Source organism: Aquila chrysaetos, chromosome 13 (assembly GCF_900496995.4).
Source record: "Aquila chrysaetos chrysaetos chromosome 13, bAquChr1.4, whole genome shotgun sequence".
In the NCBI taxonomy this organism is placed as follows: Eukaryota; Metazoa; Chordata; class Aves; order Accipitriformes; family Accipitridae; genus Aquila; species Aquila chrysaetos.
The window spans coordinates 4,522,674-4,542,957 of NC_044016.1; the positions used below are offsets into that span (position 1 = coordinate 4,522,674).

A 20,284-nucleotide genomic window follows, 5' to 3' on the forward strand; every position below is an offset into this window, starting at 1 on the left:
CTGGGACTTTTATTTCAAGTCAAGATTCAGAGGTCTTTACTGTTGTTGATGTACCCAAAGATTTGGCTGTACTACTGTATTGCTCAGCTCCTCCCTCTCCCTTTCTAAGTACACAAACAATTTACATACTTGAAGCAGCTTTTATCAAAGAATTTCAAAGCACTTTATAAAAATCATGATGAAACACACATCTCTGCTGCAACAAAAACCAGAGTTACTCAACTTTCTGAGCAAGTGAGTGGTGGTACAGCAAGCTCAATTTTGATCTGAAATAAGCTTGTGATTCTCCACTGACATTAATAGCTTTGCAGCTATTTCCATGAGAGCAAAATTCAACCTGGAGCACGTAAACAGTGACTGCAGGGCTGAGAACACAAAACTTACTCTCAGCTTCTGACCAGTTACAGTATAGGTGCTCTGCTTTAACTCCTCCTTTCCTCTAGCACCTGGTTGGTCTTTGCCCAGCACAGTCCTGCATGCAAACAGGCTACAAGCAGAACAAACCAGCAGTGCCCATCGCGCATAAGCACCCTGAACAGGTTGGGCAGCCAGCTCACTTTCATCCAGCAACTTGCCTTAACGATTTGCGTGAGGAACTCACCTAGCGATACCGCTCTGAGGCAGCCAGCGTGGAGCAGTTCTGATGTCAAAGCAACTATGGAGCATCAAGTGCCTCATAAAGCACATTAGCTCCTTGCAATGTGACATGATTATGTTTGTGCCACTGCTGATAACCAAAGCAATCATTCCTCAGTAAGGCTGCACTGGAGCCAGCAGAAAAAGTGATGGACACAGCACTGGCCTACCCTGAACAGATGCTGCATGAATCTGAAGACTGAGTTGATTTGCTGTAGAATTTTGTAATGGCTAATGAGATGTACTATCAGGCACAGCAAGCTGGCAGGGCTAATCGGCTGCAATTAGGGGCCATATTTTTCTGTGTATGAACAGATTTTGCATACAAGCAATGATGTCAGGAAGTTCAGGAGATCCCATTTTGGCTTCATTCAAAGGCTGCAGACAAATAAAACCCAGTAGATTCAGGTGACAGTCTTTTCCTATTCAAAATGGGTGTCACTACTTAAACAGACGCATTATCTTGACTTCAAGCTTTAGTAGGATTCCTTTCCTTAGCACAACTTTCTTTTACAGGAGGAATCCATTTAACCATATTGGCCCTGAAGAAAGACTCAGACCGCCCTGAGTAAATATAATCAGAACACAGAATACTTTCCACTGTCTTCCTCCTTTTCTTTTACTACGATACTTGTAGGAACTGAAAAAGAAATCTGCGTCTTCAGGAAGGATCAGGATGAGCAGAGTGCACTGGCTGTGCAAACCAGGGCTGGAGGAAAAATTCCACCTCTGGGTAGCCAGGTCATGGGAAACACTGGAGCTAGTTTTGAGAAGATGAGAAAATGCAGTGCCTAGGCTGGCCAGCTTAGAAGGACACCTTTTTGCATTCCACTGTGCTGTGTTCTTGTGCCACCTTACAAGAAGGGATCAGAGAAAAAAGAGGACAGTGGAGGTGACAAAAAATGGGGCACTCAGCAAAATGGACCAAAGACTCTTGCTTTAAAAATGGAAAGAATTTGGATAATGGATGGTAACATGTAATTTATTAGAGTTCACTTCTCTCATACTTGATCATAGGCCTAGATATGGGATGACAAGAACTTCTGAATGCTTAGAAGGAAATCTGAAAAGAAAAATATTCTTTTATATTGCCTAACTTTATTGTTACACAATGTGCAGTCCCGTGGGAGCAAACCAGATGATTTTGTCCATATCAGCATGTAGGATTCCAGTCTTCTAATGAAGCCACCTACAGTGTGTGGCAGCCTACTCAGACCTTCATAGATGCTGGGGTTTTCTGGCTGTGGTTAACTTGTGCTGGTAGTTTTGTGCAAAGTTGAGCTTTCTGTCTTTGCATTTTAATAATGCATATTCTGCCTCATGTTCACACGATCTGTATCCTTCTTATGCCATTATCAGGAATGTAACTCCCTGCTCTACATTAGACAGTGTAAACACAGTGATATGGCATAACAACAGCTTTCTTAAGAGCCCAACAGCCAGCTGGATAATTTTGTCTCTGGGTCAGGTATACTGGAGATGGTTATCAGGCTAACTTACAGGACCCACAGTGCAGCAGGCCTGCAGGGGAGAGCTAAATACAGGCAGTGGGTCCAGACTCTGGGAAGCCCTAGAATTGATATTGCAACTTGACATTTTCCTAGGGCTATGCTATACTGGGGGACTCTGCTGCCCCTTCAGCAGCCCAGACCCAGAATCAGGAAGATGTCAAGTTAATTTACAATTGCCTCCTCCTTTCCCCAGGCTCTGAATTCTCTACTATAGCCTTAAGAGGTGCAGAAGAGAATGTCATCCATTTATATATAGGTTACCAATGACATTAGCCATCTATTATCTATACAGAACCTAAAAGTCTGTTAGGTCATTTACAGGACTTGAATAGACAGGTCCTCCCTGCAGGACGTGTGGTTTGTGTTGTGCAGCAAAAATCTGCCTACAGTTGCACTGGAATTCTGGCTCTTCTTGGGCTGGGGGGTGATATTAAAGAAATGAAAATGTTGTAAGTTTATTGCCTCTTCTCTTTTGGGCTATACTTTATAACCATATTTACTGAATGCCGTTCCTGAAAAATTCTATTCACCTCAGGCAACTCATTTTTGATAGCTGAGTAAAATATCATTAATGTTCTTTTCATTACCATCAATCCTTGTGGTAATAGGCACTCAGGCAGAACTTGCGCCTAGCCTAGCCAGTTTCTCTAAACTGCTTTGCAGTAGACTTCTGTTAGAGACTGACATCTATCCTCAATATAAATATTCTTTTTCAATAAAAAGAAAAAAAAGAAGATGCCAGTAAGTTTTAACTGAAATTTGTTCTAAGCCTTCAGTGGAGTGTTCTGCTTTGAAATCCATGATACCATCATTGGTTTCAATATGAAATGTTGCATAAAAAACCACCACTAGACAGTCATTGATTCAAACAGACAGTTCTGCTTACAAACTGATGCATGTAATGGCTTGATGTCACCATTCAGATACAGTGAACTAAACTTTGATTGTACTTTTTTCCCCAGCAAGAGCAAAAAGAAAGAATGATTGGTAAAAATCTGATTAAGTGGCATTGAACTGTATCTGATCATCTCCCTTTGAAAATAACTCCACAGAGGGATTTAAGCATTAGAACCCTCAGTATCACAGAGCCTAACATTTAGGTGGCTGGGTTCCAAAATCAATTCTACAGCGGTGAGCCGGGCTTACAGGCTCAACTTACCTTGCCTAGATTCTAAACAGTCAAGATGCTGAGCACAGCTTGATGCAAGCTGTCTGATAAGAAACGCTCACATATGATTGTGCCTCCTATACCAGGTGGAGAGTGAGCAAACTCATTCTGATCTCAGAATTCAATGGATGGCATATGGGATACGTATGCCTCTTGGCCTGGGGAGGTCAAAACACTCGATTTTCGGTTACTTATAGAGCTCTCCCAACCCATTACCATTTAGGCTAAAGATATGTCTGCCTCAGGTGGTTGTTTCTCTCTCTCTTTCACCAAAAAGTTGCATCTTCCAGACAAGAAATCTGAGACTGGAAGGACTGGAAATCACAGAATCAGGGAGAAGTAAAACCCACGGAGATCTGGCCAAACTTCTGAATATAGTACTTCATATATGCCCAGCATGTACCTGCAGCTTGGAGAAGTTTCGAACGCAAAGATACATCGTGATAATTGGAGATGGTTCTCTTACCTGTATGTGTTGGTTGCTGGTACTCTCCAGATCTGAATGCCTTGGAGAATTCCTTCAGCTCCTACAATAACACTGAGGTTGGAGTTTCTGTAGGCATCATTGCATTGGCTCTGTGTGGGGCCATAGGGTCCACTGGCACCACATGTTGTGAATAACCAGTGATCTGAAATGAGGACATACACAAAGCATGATACCAACATCCCAAGATCAAGTAGCTGTTCTGCTCTTTATTCACTCTCTTGATGGACCAAGAGAAGAACCTGGCCCCTGAAGTTTTAGCCAGAACAGATACTCACAGAATTCTTTTAGAAGACTTATAGTGCTGTATATCTCAGTATTCGACAGCTTTTCATCTACATCTCCTGAAAGCTATCACAACTATGAACATAGCTTTACTTTTCCTAAGGCTCAAAGAGGCAAAGATCACAGAGTAGAGTAAAATGAAACACAGACCACCCAGTTTTGGGCTCTGCTCTCTGGGCTGTTAAAGTGCATGCTCATAACCTCAAGAATAGAGCATTTTAGCCCTTTCAGTTTCTACAGACATTTGATTATTTAATTTATTTTATATGAGAAAGCAGATGTTAATTAGGTAAAAACCTGTAAATACAACATCATCTCAGTGCTTAAAACATAACAATAAACTAATTGTATTTTGAATAATTATTTGCTCACAAGAGATTCAAGTTAAGCTTCAGAAGGCAAAACACCTAACTGAGGCCTGTAAAACAAACATTCAGCTCTGCATGTTCTAGGTCAGATCTGTGGGTGTAAATCAATGCATTCCCATTGCAGCCATTTTCATCAACTTGAAGTACTGGCCCCGTACAAATAGATTTCTAGAACAAGGCTTTGCTGATTTGTGCCTCAAAAATCTGATTTTTTAATTTGAATACATGATGTTGAAAATGCCATCCTTTTCCTTAAAGATTCCTTATTAGGGCTAGCACAGTTGTAAGACCACAATGCTCTTGTAAAACCCATCCTAACATATTTGCTAGTATATCAGGAAGTATTTCATATGCAAGCAAAACTAAGATCTGGATGGAAAATAAGTAGACTAAGCAGTTTTCATGTACCTTACATGATTTATCATTCATACTTATCAACAAGCTAATATACACAATCCAGTAAACTCCATTATTTAATTCTACTGCCATTAAAGACAAAATACTTGAAATACACCTAAAGAACATTATTTCTACAAATTATGTTGGGCCAGCTAGCCCTCCTTATGGCTTTCTTGAAGGGCAGCATTTTCCCACCCAGCTTCCACTAATGCAATACAACATATGCAGACTCTTTCAGTGATGGCACTAATTAGCTCAGACAGAGCATTAACTTGATCTGCTTCTTGAAATCTGCAGCTATTGTCTAAGCAGATCTGGTCTAGAAATGATGGTCTGCATGTGTCTGGATGAGAGAGGCTAGCAGTTTTACCATTACTGTCACTGGAGGGGTTCACCCACCAGAAATACAAGGAAACACATTAGTTTAGCCAGGCACAAGGTCTGAATTACCTTTTCACAAACTAATCCTGAAGCTGAGCTAAATTCTTTCTTATAATAAAGTTCAATGCATGAAATAGATCAAATAATTTGGCAGGACTTTAAGAAATAAAGTGGCTGGTATTTCTGAAAACCCTTCGTAATAGAGTCTTGGCTATTCCAAGAAGCAATGTAAAACTACTACTTCAGGAAAGTGTCCCAGTCTAAGTACTGCTAAGAGAATAATCTCTTCCTTCTTACTGCAAAATCTATACCACCTCTCCCCAAAACTCCCCTGGAAGTGTCTTCTAGAAATTTTGCTATTGTTATTTGTTTTGTATGGATACTTACATACTTATTTTACTTATTTTTCAAATCCTTCTGCAATGGGTGGCAGTATAAAGTCTTAAAATAAGTAGATAGCAAATGGAAGATTTCCCCTCTTCTCCTCTGTCTCTAATGCACCCCCCCAAAAAACCCCAAGAACAACAGGTCAGAGGGGAAAAGCACCTAAGCAAGCATGGTCTAAAAGTTCCTAAACAAAATGCTTCAGTAGCTCTGATATCGACAGTCTTGCACCAGATGTTACTTATGTTTATTCTTGCAAAAAAAAAACCCCAAACCAAAGCAAAATCTCACACAAAATGGAAGACGAGAGACTCATTCTGTCAGCTATCACAGTGATTTAACACTGCAGTATCCCAGTGGGCTAAGCCACCCGCACTGAAACATATGTTTAGTAAAGCAGGCAGGTAAGTGTCTTCGTTTGGAACAATAAGAAGCCATTTAGATGTCTCTGGTGAAACATCAAACATGTTCCCAAAGGTAGAAGCAGGTGACCTTCAAGGGGACAATAAGCCCAAAACATGAGAGAATCAAAATGGTAAACTGGAAGTGATAAAACCTAGGACAGACCACAGCATGTGCATACTGCTGCTACGGTTAAGCTTTGTATTTATAATTTACTCCCTTCAAATAAATCTCATTCCTTAGGTATCTGCTTACCTGGCCTTGGCAAAAGTATCTCTAGACACATGTAACACAGCACAGCTGGACCTGAAACTGGCAGCTCTTGACTCCCACTGGGTTCCAGGGACAAGGGATCAATGAACTACGTCTTATTCCAAAATGCTTTTCAACGCCCCTCTGTTTCCTAACAAGCCCAATGCCCTGGTGGAACAGAAGAAAAATACCCTCCTGCTGCAAACATTATGTCTCCAGACTTTGAACTGAAGCATCCAGAACAACTTTTGTATTTTCTGCCTTTTGGACCAAGTAGAGGGGGCTCACTTCCAGTGCATCCAGGGTCAGTATCAGGGTAAGAGCAAACAGTGCAGGTAATTTAAGATTAGTGAATGTATATCTAAGCTCTTATACTTTGCCTTTTAAAACAGAGTATGAGAGGTTTGGGGAATGAAAAACCACAGATATATTATGCCAGGGAGCATGATGTAATGAACCTGAAGATGACTGAGCACAGGAGGTACTATCTCAGATTTCAGAAGCGGTCCTGTTGCAATTGATACAGTGGTATATACAAGATCGCATGTAAAGCCTCCCGGGTTTGGCAGCTGCTGCAGTCAGTGCTAGCAAACATATTTACTTGCTCTGTTCAGGTAGATGGTAGACAGGAATGGGAGAAGACATGTTTCAGAAGTAGCAGAGCTGGGTACTGACCTTTGTCCAAAACACTGCAGGAAGAAGTCTGGCCCAAGTGAAGTCCATGGGGAGATTGCACCTGATTTGAACCAGCAAGGATTTCAGTAAAATCTATAGACAGGTGTTGCACGATCTCCTCATTTGTCACTGCTGCACTGACTTGCAAACAGTCCTCCTCCTGTTTATGTGCACTTCACATTTGATACTGAAAGCCAGTCCAACATGTAACAGCTTTGTTGCTGAATTAAATGGGACAGAATATGTCATGGGAAGAAGTCACCTCTCATTTCAACACAATTAGGACAGATGGGTCTTAGTTACAATTCTGGATACAGACTAAAAACCTTGCACTTCCCTCCGTCTGCTCTCTGAAACATTTCACAAAGCCAACCCTCAATTTGCAGATGTAACTGTAGCCCAAAAGCTTAAACCACTAACCCGGTATCAAAACAGAGTACTGCCTATCTTAGATAAGCCACCATTTCTTTTTTTGAAGTAAGAATAACCATTCGCTCCCTGTAAAGTATTGACTTTCTCCTGATTCTAGAAATGACTGCAGCATGTCTCATGAGCTCAGAGAAAGCATTTCTATAAGTTGCTTCATGCCACAGCAGTTTACAGTAATTCAATTGGAAACATTGTTTTGATCTCCAAAGACTAAAGCAGCAGCACTGAATCGAAACTCCCTAAGCAGCTAGGTGAGAAGCACAGATTTCTTCCATCGGTGCCCAACTGTGGTCTGTTGCATACTGCATGGCATACCTCTTCTTCCTTCTGCAGTGTGCAACAGGCTAACATTGCCGGCACCTCACGCTCACACGATGGGAAAAAAGCAGGACTCTCTGGTCTAAATCCTCCCAAACAACTAGCAGATTTTGGAAGTTTGCCCAACTTCACACAAGTTACAGGTGCCCGGTTTACAGAAACAGCTGAGCATTCCCACGGTGAAAACTATGAGGTAGTTAAGTGTAGGGTCCCTATATATTCTGTCATTGGTAGTTGCAAGGTGCTAACTTGCAACAAGAAATTCCTGTTTAAGGTGTGGGAAAAAGAAAAGAAGTGAAGACTACACTGAAATTCTGAATTGGGGTACTGTATTTCAGTGAATAATTTATACATCAGTTCATTTGACGGAATCCCCACTTTCACTAGAAACGTGGCAGAGGAAACATTTGGTCCTCTGGCTGTTCACCCACACACCTGTCCTATTCAACCTCCCCAACACATTGCTAAGGTCCCAGCAACATTTTCCAAGAAATGCCATTTTGGCTCTATTAAAACAGATTTTAAAAAATTCCTTCTTCCCAACTTTTCTTTCCAAATTAGATTTACTGATGTATTTACACACACAGTCACTCATGCTTATTTTTTTTTTGCACAGCAGAAATTCTAGTTTTCACACAGCTTGACTAGATACGTAAAGTGCACAGCAATCAAGGCACTGGATTTCAGCCACAGCAAAGGGAAGTGATGTCCTGCTCTTGGAAAACAAAAAGAACAAAACCCCACAAGACTTAAAATGACTAACTCATTTGAAGCTCTGATACTATTTGTGGCCCAAGGCAGTACTGCTGCAGGCACTGCTGCAAATAACAACCAGCAACAATGAAGAGAAAACAGTGGAACAAAGCCTAAAGCACATCTGTACTTTTAACATAGAAAGCAATTTCACTGGCACATATAGCACATAAACTCTGTATCACAAAACAGACATAGGCATTTTAGCTATACCTCAAGGGCCTAAATGTATTAACTGGCATTTGTTAAATTAAGCTCGTTTGAACCGAGGTTCAACTCATTCCAAACCTAAACTTTACTGTGATTTCAGAAAATTACCAACGAAGCACCATGCTACTTGGCTTATTTTGGAACCTAGAGTAACACACTAGTGAAATGCATCAGTGCTTTAAAACAATGTGTAGGCAGTTTGTGGAACTTGCTGCCACAACCTCTATTCAGGCCAAGAGGTTATTCCTACTTCCAACAGAGTGAAAAAAACATTAATAAGGGCTACAAGGTCTCATGCTTCATGGGCATAAGAACCCCAGTGGCTAAACTTCTGGAAGTAACTAATTCTGTTTGTTGTCCCTCAGGGAGTTCATTTTCTTCCTCTAAGGCAGATGTCATCAAACTTGATGCCATGAACAAACAGAACGCTTGCTTCATCTATTTGTAAGAACGTTCACAAGCTCCCTTACAATATTTGGCCAATATGGGAAATCAGAGGCTTACAGGAAACTGCCCATCTTAATCTTCACTAACATTTGGCTGCCATTGGCACCATGATATGAGTGGAGGGATATACCTTTTACTTAGTGCATGAACAATCTCAGTTATGCATTAAGAGTAATTCCAGGGTTGGTCAGTGCTGAAAGTCTGTAGTCAAAATATACTACAAGCGTACATAAGAAATGTGTTCAGTGATGTAAGGAAGGAAAAACCTTTCAATTTTGTTTTGGGTTCCGTTGTTTAACAATGTCCTGTGTGCAGTAATTTGAGATTATTACCTTTTACAGGATCAAGTTTGCCAGAGAATAACAGGGTGGGGCAGGGGTTTGAAAGATGATGGTAAATGGCAAAACTATGTTGTGCTCACAGTCACAGTCCCTGAACTGCTAAATGTGTCTACAATGATATTAATGGGATATAAAACTATCATAGGAACTAGTGAGTCTTGCCAGCAATACCAGAAGCAGTTACACAGGTACAGCTAGACTAAGAGGAGGCCGGCTTTTCAACTATTTATGGAGTTACTATTTCTGCCTCTGTCTTTCCATTTTCTAAATGAGGGCAGCAATAGAAGACTTGGACATGTTTTTCAGTTCAACAAGAAGACAATCTGCAGTGATGACAAACGAATGCTAGATTGATCCTGAGTATCATTTCAAAGAAATACTCAAAGCATGATTCATGCTTTATATTTTTCTTAAGTGTCCATATAAAGGGAACACAACCAGGGCATCCTTGTAGGAAATTATCTGTGGTCAGTATGACAGGGCAAGGGCTGACTTTGAACAGCAATGAGAACAGCTTGTTTCCTGCTACCTTCTGGACCCAGAAACTAACAAAGCAGCATGAAGAAAACTAATTTCTTTTCTATTTTATGTTTCACTTAAAGACATAGCAGGAGTCTTCCAAAAAGGATGTTAAGTGAGACATGCTACTAACTTTTTGGAATTTGTTCACAATTAAAAACTAAGCAGAAATGCATGTTAGATAACAAAGATCAAGTTGGGTGGAGGTGGCAAAATTATTTCAAAACCTTTCCTGAGATTTATAGCAGTTTCTGCACAATTTAAACTGCTATTCTGAAGAGCGGGCAGCTTTAAAATTTAGGTCTAAAATGTGTTAATTGCCCTGTTTATTTCAATTGTATGATTAACTGTGGAGAGCAGTTATACCAATTCAACTTTGCTATGTTGGGATCTGGTTGTATGTTGATTTTCAGTATTGCACCTTTGTTATTTTCAATCCTACAGAGAAAGCAAGTGTAAACACAGCAATAAAGAAATTCATGCCTACATAATCTGAGATCCCACCATCCGTCTCTGAACATTTTCTACCACTGTTCAGGATGCTACCTTTGTTGGGGGGAGGGCGCTGAGCTGTTATTCACTGTGTTAATTGATGCTTAATACAGAAATACAATTCTGCAGATACCTTTATTGCATTATGCCAACAGTTCAGTTAGTATAATTGCACACAAAGAGAAACCAAATGTAATTTTCTTTTACTTAATACTCTTTCCGCTGTTCCTTTCAGCTCCTTCATCTGATTAACTAATGTGACTCAGAGTTCTTCCGAGAAACAGCCATGTAAGTACTCGTAAGAGGACTCTCCCTGATGCAAAAGACAAAATCTGTGCAACCACGAAGTGCTGTGGGGAAGAGACTGGAGCTGAAGGAAAACAGTAATCCAGTCCGGATGAGAAAATCATTTGATGACAGTTTCCATGCAAGAAACCATGGTCGCACAATGGCTGGTGGATATGCAGATCAGATGGGACAAAACAATGCAAGATTTGAGGGGAAAAAAGGTTAATATTTTTGTACATTTCACAACACACCATTTTTGTACTGTGTGCCCTGACACGAGTAAGTTGTCAGTGGGACAGATGAGAAGCTGAAACATCAAAAGAGAGGCTATCCTCATGGTATTTACAGCCTATTCAGAAGCACCAGAAATCTTTAATTAAAGCTTGATTGCTCTGTGTATTGTTATCTACTTTTGCCTACTGAGAATCCTATTCTGTCTCCTCCAGTTTCCATGATAGTAATTTGTTTACCTAGAGTTCCTCATTATTGCTCACTGTATCTTCATATGCCTGAATTTCCCATATTCTAGCCTTGTCTATAAAATGAAATTGCATTGGTTTGATATAAATTGGCTTTTTAATTGGTAGTTAAACTCACTGTACAGAGATGCTACGGTTTGAGTGGCTTTCAGTTTTACTTAAACTGATACCTAATCAATTTAAAAACAAAGCCAAAATAAGCTTGGTTTACACCAAAATAAACAGCACACAGCCTTTTGTACAGACTCAACCATTTCAATCAAAAATCCTAGCTCCACTAAAGTTGCTTCAATCTTCTGGTACACACAAGCTTTCTTACAACTTTTTTGCAAGCTTCTTCCAGAATCAATTTTCACCTGCAACCTTTCAGCAAGAAGCTGGCATTTCAGCAAATACGTCATTAATTAATTGAAAAGGAAAGCATTTGCATTGCTCTGTGATCACCTATCTAATGGCCACCTTGCACTGCAAGTAACTGTGTGACTTGAAACCTACAGGAATTTTTCTGTGCTGGTCCTGGTCATCATCGAGAAACTTGAGAGCGCAACACCACCACATTAGTTGTAGTAATTTGGGGTCTTATTCTGCACAGCGCATTCATCATCCCACGTGTGACACATGACAGTAGTTCTTCTGGGAACTTTAGGATCTTTCGCAATGTGGCTGCATTATGTGTTTTGAACCTTTGGTGTACATATCCTGGAGGTATGCCAAGCCACAATAAGCAATAGCAAGGCTGAAGAAGTAATTCACTGGGTACAGGGCCTGAGAACAGAGAGGCCAGGGAGGTTGGTAGTGATGACTATCGCTTCTGCTGAAAATGGATTTCCAAGCACAGGCAAAACCAGCAGATGCATGTAAGAGCTTGCTCTCAGTTACAAAGGAGCAAATCGAGGCCCATACCCTTGAAAGCAATGGAGCTTCTTTGGATTTCCTGTCAAGTAAACAAAGTGGTACCCGTCTTTCAGATTGTACTTCCTGCTGTGTAGGCCGAGCTGGCTTGGGGACTTGGGGAGGGCATTTTATTATCCTGTTGTCTCCTCAGCTATAGGAACACAGTTCTTTGTTTTAATATAATTTCTTAAGAAGGAAATATTATAGCATGTGATCCATCACACAAGCCAAAGATCACATTAGCTGTAATTACTTTTGGCTGAGCTCATATTGGTCAATGCAGTCTTTGGGACTTCAGGGTGGCGCTGATGCTGTTGGATCACTCGCACAACAGTAAATATGTGGCCATCAAAGTAAAGGCCTTGACAGACTCAGCCTGAGGTTTCTTAAATGCATTACAGGATGCAGAAAGAAACAAGATTAAAGCTGGGTAAAATGCATAGCCCAGGGACCAAACAAGCATCTGCAGTGTTTGCTGAGAGCAGGGACTCAGCAACACAAAGCAAAAAGGTGATTCGGTGCTGTGGAGACCCTCAGAAATGCAATGACTTCCCACTGCAAGAAGCTGCAGCTTAGCTTCTCTGATTTCTGCCTTGCCTACACTGAGGGCACAAAGGGGAGAAAACTGCTGTAAAAGTGATTTTGAATCTCAAGGGCTGGAGACAATTTTAGACAGAACATGAACAGGACTGAGGATCGGATCAAGCCCAGAAATTAGGCAAACTGGCTTAGATACCACAGGAATTGCCTTGAATTTTCACCCCAAGGTCATAACAAATGATTTGAATTGCTCGAAGTACCTCGGTGACCTTCTGTTCTACCCCCATGCAATCTGACTCCCATTACTTCTACTATTCAAGCATTTCTTTAAATTGCATTCGTCAGATAGGACAGGGAGCAGAAGGGCTAGAAGATGTTCCATCATTTCAGGTCTAGTGAGAAGTAGGAAGTAACAAAATCCTCAAAGAAACCTACAGCCACAAGATTTCTAGCCTAACACCCACACACCCACTTTATATTAACTTTGCATCCAAACTTCAGGCCAGTCTCCAATCTGAACCTGGTATCTAATGGCTTTTGCGTTACTAAAACAGTAGGTACCCTGGAAGGAAATGTACAGTTGCCTTGGGGAACTATATCACCACGTAAGCATTGACATTCCTATAGAAAGTCAGCCAGAAGTCCATGATCTACACCTGTGTGCAGATCCTACCACAAGATCACTGACCTAAGAGCAATTCTCAAAGCACCTAAAAGTAAAAGGTGGCTCCACTTACAGGCAGGTATCAAAGGGAACACTTCAAAGGTTCCTCAAAAAGGCTGTAAGGGTCTTTTTTGGAAATTACACCTTTGTGACCAGCCCAAGCTCACACACGATATCTGTAACAGAGCTAGACACAATCTTTGTAGCTAAAGCACAGGTCCACCCAGCCCAGCATCCTCTCATACAGGCTCATTCCCTCTGTCTCATTCTCCTGAGACTTTGGTCAGTGCTCCTGCACTTTTCTTGCTGTATGGTGCTCAGTACACAGAATATCAATAAACTCCACTTGATGGCAGCTCTTGGCCTACACCACAGACTGTATCATCAGCCTCCACTGCCAGAGCTCGCTTCACAAGAGAGTTCAGCTATCAGCAGCTGCCCTGCTGTGGCAGCATGGAGTGGGCTAATACATCCACCTTTTCAGGTGGGCTTTGAAGGCTGTGTGGAGCTTTTGACCACGCTGACCAGACTGCTGTTGGTATCAGAGCTAACACCACTAGTTCCTGTATTTCAGCAGTACACTGCAGGCAGCAAAGCAAAACATAACCTACAATAGAACAGACTCGAAGTCCTTCTAAGACAGAGGAGTGGGAGAGAAGGAGGCAGCTGGAACAAATCCCTGGCTTACTGACAAAGTAAAGGAGGCATATACCAACCTTGCTCCTGTTCTCTACCTTAAGAGGGGTGGTATTTCAAATTGGCAGGTAACTAGCTAGCCCTAAGTGAGGAGAAACAGCTGCATGCAGTGCTAAGGGTGACAGTTATAGCAAGTGCTCATCTCTCCTGTAGTTAACCCCTCATTTCCATGGTTAGCCCTGCTCCCCCAGGTAGGCTGGAAATTGTGGCCACCTGGATCAAATCAGGAAGAGAAGCTGGCAAGGAGGAGGGAAGGAAGCAGACTGAAATAGAAATGTACGCGTAGAGCCCAAAACAGATATTGTGAATGTGTGGGCAAGCCTGGGAGAGGGAAGAGACAAACATTTGGGAGACAGTGATGTGAGGGGAAGGGAAATCTTGCATCTATTTGGCCCACGCCACTACAGTTAAGTTGGAAATAGGAGCTAGGGGACAGGGGAAAACAAAATAACATTGACCATACAAGACTGATATTTCTAACTAAAAATCATGTTTTTAAAACAAAGACCAATGGTGTACTCTTTCAAACAGGCAACGAAAATATTACTGAAAAAGCAAAGCTATGTTATTTCAAACCAAGACTATATTAACTAGAGATGGGTGTTCACGTTACAACATGGTGGACTCAGTCAATTTGGACACTTCACTTTGATTCCTGCCTGTTTTTATGACCACGACACCAAACAAACCTGTCTTACAGTTTAAGAGCAGTTTTTACTTCAAGAAGAGGCTCCCTCTGGTTGGTTCTTTCACCAGCTTGCAATCAAAATCCAAGTTATGGTTAACAGCTAACGGCAATTGCTTTCTAGAGCTTGTTTTGTTTTGTTGTGTTTGTAAGGGACTTAGGAAAAGCTCTGAACAAAGGCTTTTGTTATTAAAAAAAAAAAAAAAAAAAAAGAATCATATTGCATTTAGCCACATCTAACTGAAATCTGTACTAGTTGGAAACCTCTGCTGTCTGAAAATGCTTCTCAGACCAGACAATTACCTGCTGGACCAGAAATGGGGGCAGTGTTGAGCTGGAGATTTCCCAGAAGCTTTTGTTCCCATCCAAACTTCTTCTGGCCACCTCTACTGGTGAGCAAATTGCTTGAGTCTGGAGTGGTACCTCGAGGTGTCTTCTCTCCACTGACTAGAAAACAAGAAGCCACAGACTGGTTTATCACTGAGGGTGGCTGAGTCAGTATGTAATACAAAACTGAAGCTAAATTAAGGGCTGCAGGCTCCTCTGCTGACAATAAGAGCCTGCAGTCACAGGATATAACACTATTAAAAGGAAAGGGCAGATTGACTTTCCATTGCTGTTATGGGAACTGTGACAAAAGAAAAATAAACAGGAATGAGTGGTGGGCAAAACAGCAAGTGAATGAAGACACAAAGCAGAAATACAGAATACAATCTTTAGCAACTGTTAGAAAGTTTCTCTTTTAGCCAGTAAAAGTATGTGCAATATTTTTTAATTACAGACTAATTTTAAGATCTCTTTAGAATACTGGAACCTGAAGTACATCGTACTTTTGCACAGAAAACAAGGGGTATTACTGCATAAATGGAAAGACTCATACCCCAGTCACTGCAAATTAACATAATACAAAGCAGATGAAACATTCTGACTGCTGTTGGATGAGGAAGTGCCTTAGAGGTTTTCAGTCTGAACAGGGCTACAGAGATTGTAGCTTCAAGCCTAGGAGATGAAAGAACACACTGAAGTTCTACTGCTCAACCCAAAGTAGAAGTTTGATGTCTTCAGAGCAGCAGTCCTCCAATCCTCATGTAAGTTGTTGGTCTGAGGTACAGAGTGACAGATCATTGAACACATTTACAAATTAAGCAGTTCACTATGCGTGAGATTATGAAAGATGAGCCAGACACAAACATTCAATAAAAATCTAAACAGGATGAAATCTGGCAGCAGAGGTATAGACTGGGCATATTCTAGAGGCCAGTCAATCACAAAGTCTGGATCAGAACCCAAATTTTTCCCAAGAGTAGGAGAGAGTGAAGATCCTAGTTTCTGATTCAGACTTAAATGCGTCAGTCCAAATAAAATAACCTTGTTCTAATTTAACTGGAGTATTGTGCCCAATGTTATTGCAAAGTTAGTGTCAATCACAGGATGCCTATCTTTTCGTAGCCAGAGTCCAACTGTCATTCATTTTGATAACTGTCACACAGCAAACCAGGTCATGTGGAACTCTATAATCACAGACTGGCTTCTGCATCAGCCTGGGTGGATAGGTGATGCTAGTGTCTCAGCTGGAAGCTGACTCTCCCACACCGTATGTCTTACTACTCATTTACTGCCAAACTCGGAACCCATTCACTGGTCAGCTCTACTAATAAGGTATGCATCTGAACGGTCTCCTCCACCTAAGCACAGTTATTTCTGAAACATACCTTTACATTTCAGGAGTCTTTTGAAGATAATAACACCCAATCCCTTCCCCACAGTTTCAACCCCTTTCCAAATTTCAATTACATGGCAAATAAAAGACAAGTCACTTGCAGATAAAAGGAAAACTTACTTGTTAAATAACAGTCCAGACTAAGGGAGACATTGTCAAAAGCAATAACGGCATCAGATCCTTCTTCCCATGAAGCGACGATCTGAAACCAAAACCTGCACAGATTGGAAGAACAGGGATTAAATTCTCTTAAAGAAATGAAACTCAGAGCTCTTCACAATTAAAGCAGTTTTAGAAAGGGGGAAAAAGCTTTTCTTTTCACATATAAAAATATTAAATTGCCAGAGAAAGTATCCTCAACCTTAGCAAGAAAAGATAATCTGAGGAGGGGAGCTGTACATGAATACAGGCAGACAGAGAAAAGAATACAGCCCCTCTTCCCTCCAGAAACATACAACCTGAAGCAGGTGCAAATATGTGTGTGTGGGGGGAATCAGGACAGAAAATACAGTCCCCTGGCTTCTGGCACAAAAAAAATGAGACACCGAAGTGATTTTATTCTTACAAGTGATTTACACCCTAAAGTGTTAAGAAACATAATTAGGCTGGGGCTCCTGAAATCATTTGAGTTTCTAAAAGGAACTGGCAATCAGAGACTGAAACCAATTTAGAAAGTATTTGGTGTTGATCCACCCTCTAGGAAGCAAAGGATATCTAACAGTCCTGGCAGTCACAAAAGAGACGAACTGACACTGGGTAGTCCACAGGAAGAGCAGAACTCATTATCTCCTTGTACAAGCTGAACAGGTTTGCCTCAAATCACTTCCACACTTTCAGATGGCTTTTGCCAGGAAGTTCTGCCACTCCTACGTTACCAGAAGAAAGATCACTGTAAATTCATCCTCAGTGATATTACAAGTCAACAGGAAAAGAAAAAGTAACCCACAATCAAATACTTCAAATCCGATAGTATATTGACCACACATTAATTTAGTGCACTCATGGATTTAGGTTTTCTCTTAGCTTAGCAAGTTCATGTTCTCCCAATGCATATCTGGTGATTAAATCATAATACTCTGCTTAGAAAGTAGAACAATTTCTAAAAGCAGCCAACCATGGCCCAGAAGTCAGATACAATGTTGAGAGGTTGCATCAAGACTATAAAAACATGAAACTATCATATGCTGTAGAAAGAGCTGCAAGACAATAGGAAATATTATTTAAACCTCATTCTCTGTTGTCCCTTGATATTTCACACCAGCAGAAGCTAAGACATTCATGGGTCTCTAATGTAGATCTATTGCTGATGGTTCCTGCTCTATCTTTTAGACATAAGCATTTAGTCAGAATGTGAATTCTTGCAGATGTTGCAGTTTACATGAGAAAGGGATGACAGAACAAGGTATTTTTGAGGAGCAGGCCTATTTATTTAGAAAGGCTGTAGAAATCCTGTCCCTTTACTGCAGCAAGAATCTAAACACCAGCAGATTTTTTTTCTTCTCACAGACTCTAGACCTTTATGCATAGTACTGATCTAAAATATTTTCTCTCAGCTTTTTGTCTGCTATCAGTATTCTTACATTAGTTTAGTTGCCTCCTACTGTTTTTAAAATCTACCTCTCCTTTACTGGCAAACCAACCTCACAAAGCAAAATTCAAGTGAAGCTTCTCTGCTCTAATGTATATTTACTTTGGGATAGCATGTTCCTGTGTTTTCAATAAGGGTTTTGACTGTTTCAGCCTCCTGACTGTCAACAAACGTAACCAACTTCCATGTTGTTCTCAAATACAGTGCAGCTTTCACCACCGGAGATGACAGTGAGGTTTGGCACAAACTAAAACAGACACCAGGGATATAACGTGCCTTTTGAGGATAGCTAGATTGAAGCATCATCTTCTACTACAACTGGTGTTCTTGCTAAGCTACAGATGGGGACACAGAAAAGCTGACCCAGCCAAAGCAAAAACTTCAAACGGACAAAACTCCTGGCAGTCCTTGAAAGGTGCAAAGGATTTAGAACAGAGCACAGTCCATTCACAAGAGAAAAGAGTTGATATAGTTGCTATGTTGCTCCTTCTTTATTTCTGGTAAAGGAAAACAATAATGCTTCAATACTGAAATTTCTCGCTCCTTGGAGATATGCATTGGACATAGGTAGAGACTTTTCTAAAACGTCTCCGATAGATTTGATCTTCGGCCTTTTTCCTGGGGGTGCACACTAAATGCCACTTGGAGATGTGGACATTTTGATGTGTATTTATGTTTGTAAGGTGCTAAACTGAGGCTGGGAAATGAATTACAAAGACAAATAAGCAGTTCCTCCATGTCAGCTTTTCCCTGCACTTCTGCAGACTTTAGCTCAGGCTGCATACAAGAAGAGACAGATACTTCTGCAAAGACTACTACGTACCTTCTTTGTACCTCCAGGCAACTAAATACTTCTTCTAAATAGCTTCAGGCAATTTCCTTGGCAGAACCTAAGCTTCATGCCCCAAGATGTTATGCTTTGATGTACTGTTCATGTCATGTGTCTTCAGACAATAAAGGGTTGTTCTAATGAGAATTACCAAATGTTCAGCCCCTAAGAACAGGAAGGCATGATACAAACCGGTATTTCTGTCATTGAAGGGAGTGCCACCTAACATGCCCATGTAAGAATGCAATAGGTTGCTTTTTACTTTCATTTACAGTTTATGCAAGTTAAGAGACAGCCTTGCTGATTTCACCTGGGAGCACTTGAGAAGTTTCCTGAAGTTCACCAGGGATGAAAAAAAAATTACAGAAATGCCTCCAAAATACAAAAATCATGTGAATGTTAAACTTTGTTAGGACCATCAGTGCTGCTCTGGTTGTCTATTAATCTGATTTTTTTTTTTTTTTACATGAATGCAGTTTCAGTACAAACCTTCTCTTGAGACCAGCATTTCCGCAACAAATAGTTCATCTTTTCCTCTTCTCCAGTTTAATGCCACTATTAATTTAGAAATATGATGTCTTTTAAATTCCATTGAAACAAGATCATCAGTTAACTAACATTTCAATCATTAGCTTTGGTGGTTTTAGCTTAATGGGCTAATTAAGGGAAATTTAATCAAAACTGAAGATGGAAATGTCACACATCAGTGAAACAGAAAAAAGCCCACAGACAATCTCATTCCCTTGCCCCCTCCTTTTTTTTTTTCCTGTTTCATCCCTGAAATCAATGAAACAACTCCCTTTGACTTTGGTGGAAGCTGATACCGAAACACCAGCAGCGTATGTTATTGCAGTGACTCAGTATAACGCTGGAGGTGACAATGTCTCACTGATATTTTTGCAGAGATCAAAGTGGGGTATGCTGACTGCTCATCCAGTACTTCCCATGGCACCTATACAGCACAGATGCTGGTCCACAGTACTTTGTAGACGTATTCACTGCAAACACAGACCCTGTGGTGGATGGCCGTGAAAGAATATTCCTGAAGGCAATTTTACAGGGGCAGCAAAATTAGTGCTGGCAAGTTTGTCATGACTTTGTTGCTTAATAAATCCCAGCAACTTCTTCACATGGAATCCAAACCCTCATCAGGCAAGTCTGTGTTTGTAAGCTAGATTTCTTCATAGGTATGAAAATATGGCTGCTACGAAAGGCTTTAATGGCTTGGATACTAGAAAAATCATTACTTGAGGACTGGTGGAAATTACTTCTTATCTATCTCTTCTTTTGCCCTACTTCTTGACTCCAGGAGCACAGCTAGGAAAAAGTTCCTTAGATGTATGACAACTGGGAAGTACAAGTTACATCCCGCAGAGTTGAGTGTCAGCTGAGCTGTGAATGCAATTCATACGCAGGCCTTTTTTTTTTTTTTTTTTTTTTTTTTTTT

The 20,284-nt window shown here is 40.8% G+C and overlaps 1 protein-coding gene across 1 annotated transcript in view; it reads right to left on the reverse strand.

The window, feature by feature from the left end:
- The window catches only part of ALK (ALK receptor tyrosine kinase), a 320,524-nt gene that overhangs the window by 33,513 nt on the left and 266,727 nt on the right, over nucleotides 1-20,284 (reverse strand). Inside the window, exons 10-12 of the mRNA XM_030035063.2 lie at nucleotides 16,541-16,635; nucleotides 15,004-15,147; nucleotides 3,782-3,944 (exon numbers count right to left, since the gene is read on the reverse strand). Coding sequence (XP_029890923.1) covers nucleotides 3,782-3,944; nucleotides 15,004-15,147; nucleotides 16,541-16,635 — 402 coding nt within the window. The remainder of the gene's footprint in view (nucleotides 1-3,781; nucleotides 3,945-15,003; nucleotides 15,148-16,540; nucleotides 16,636-20,284) is intronic.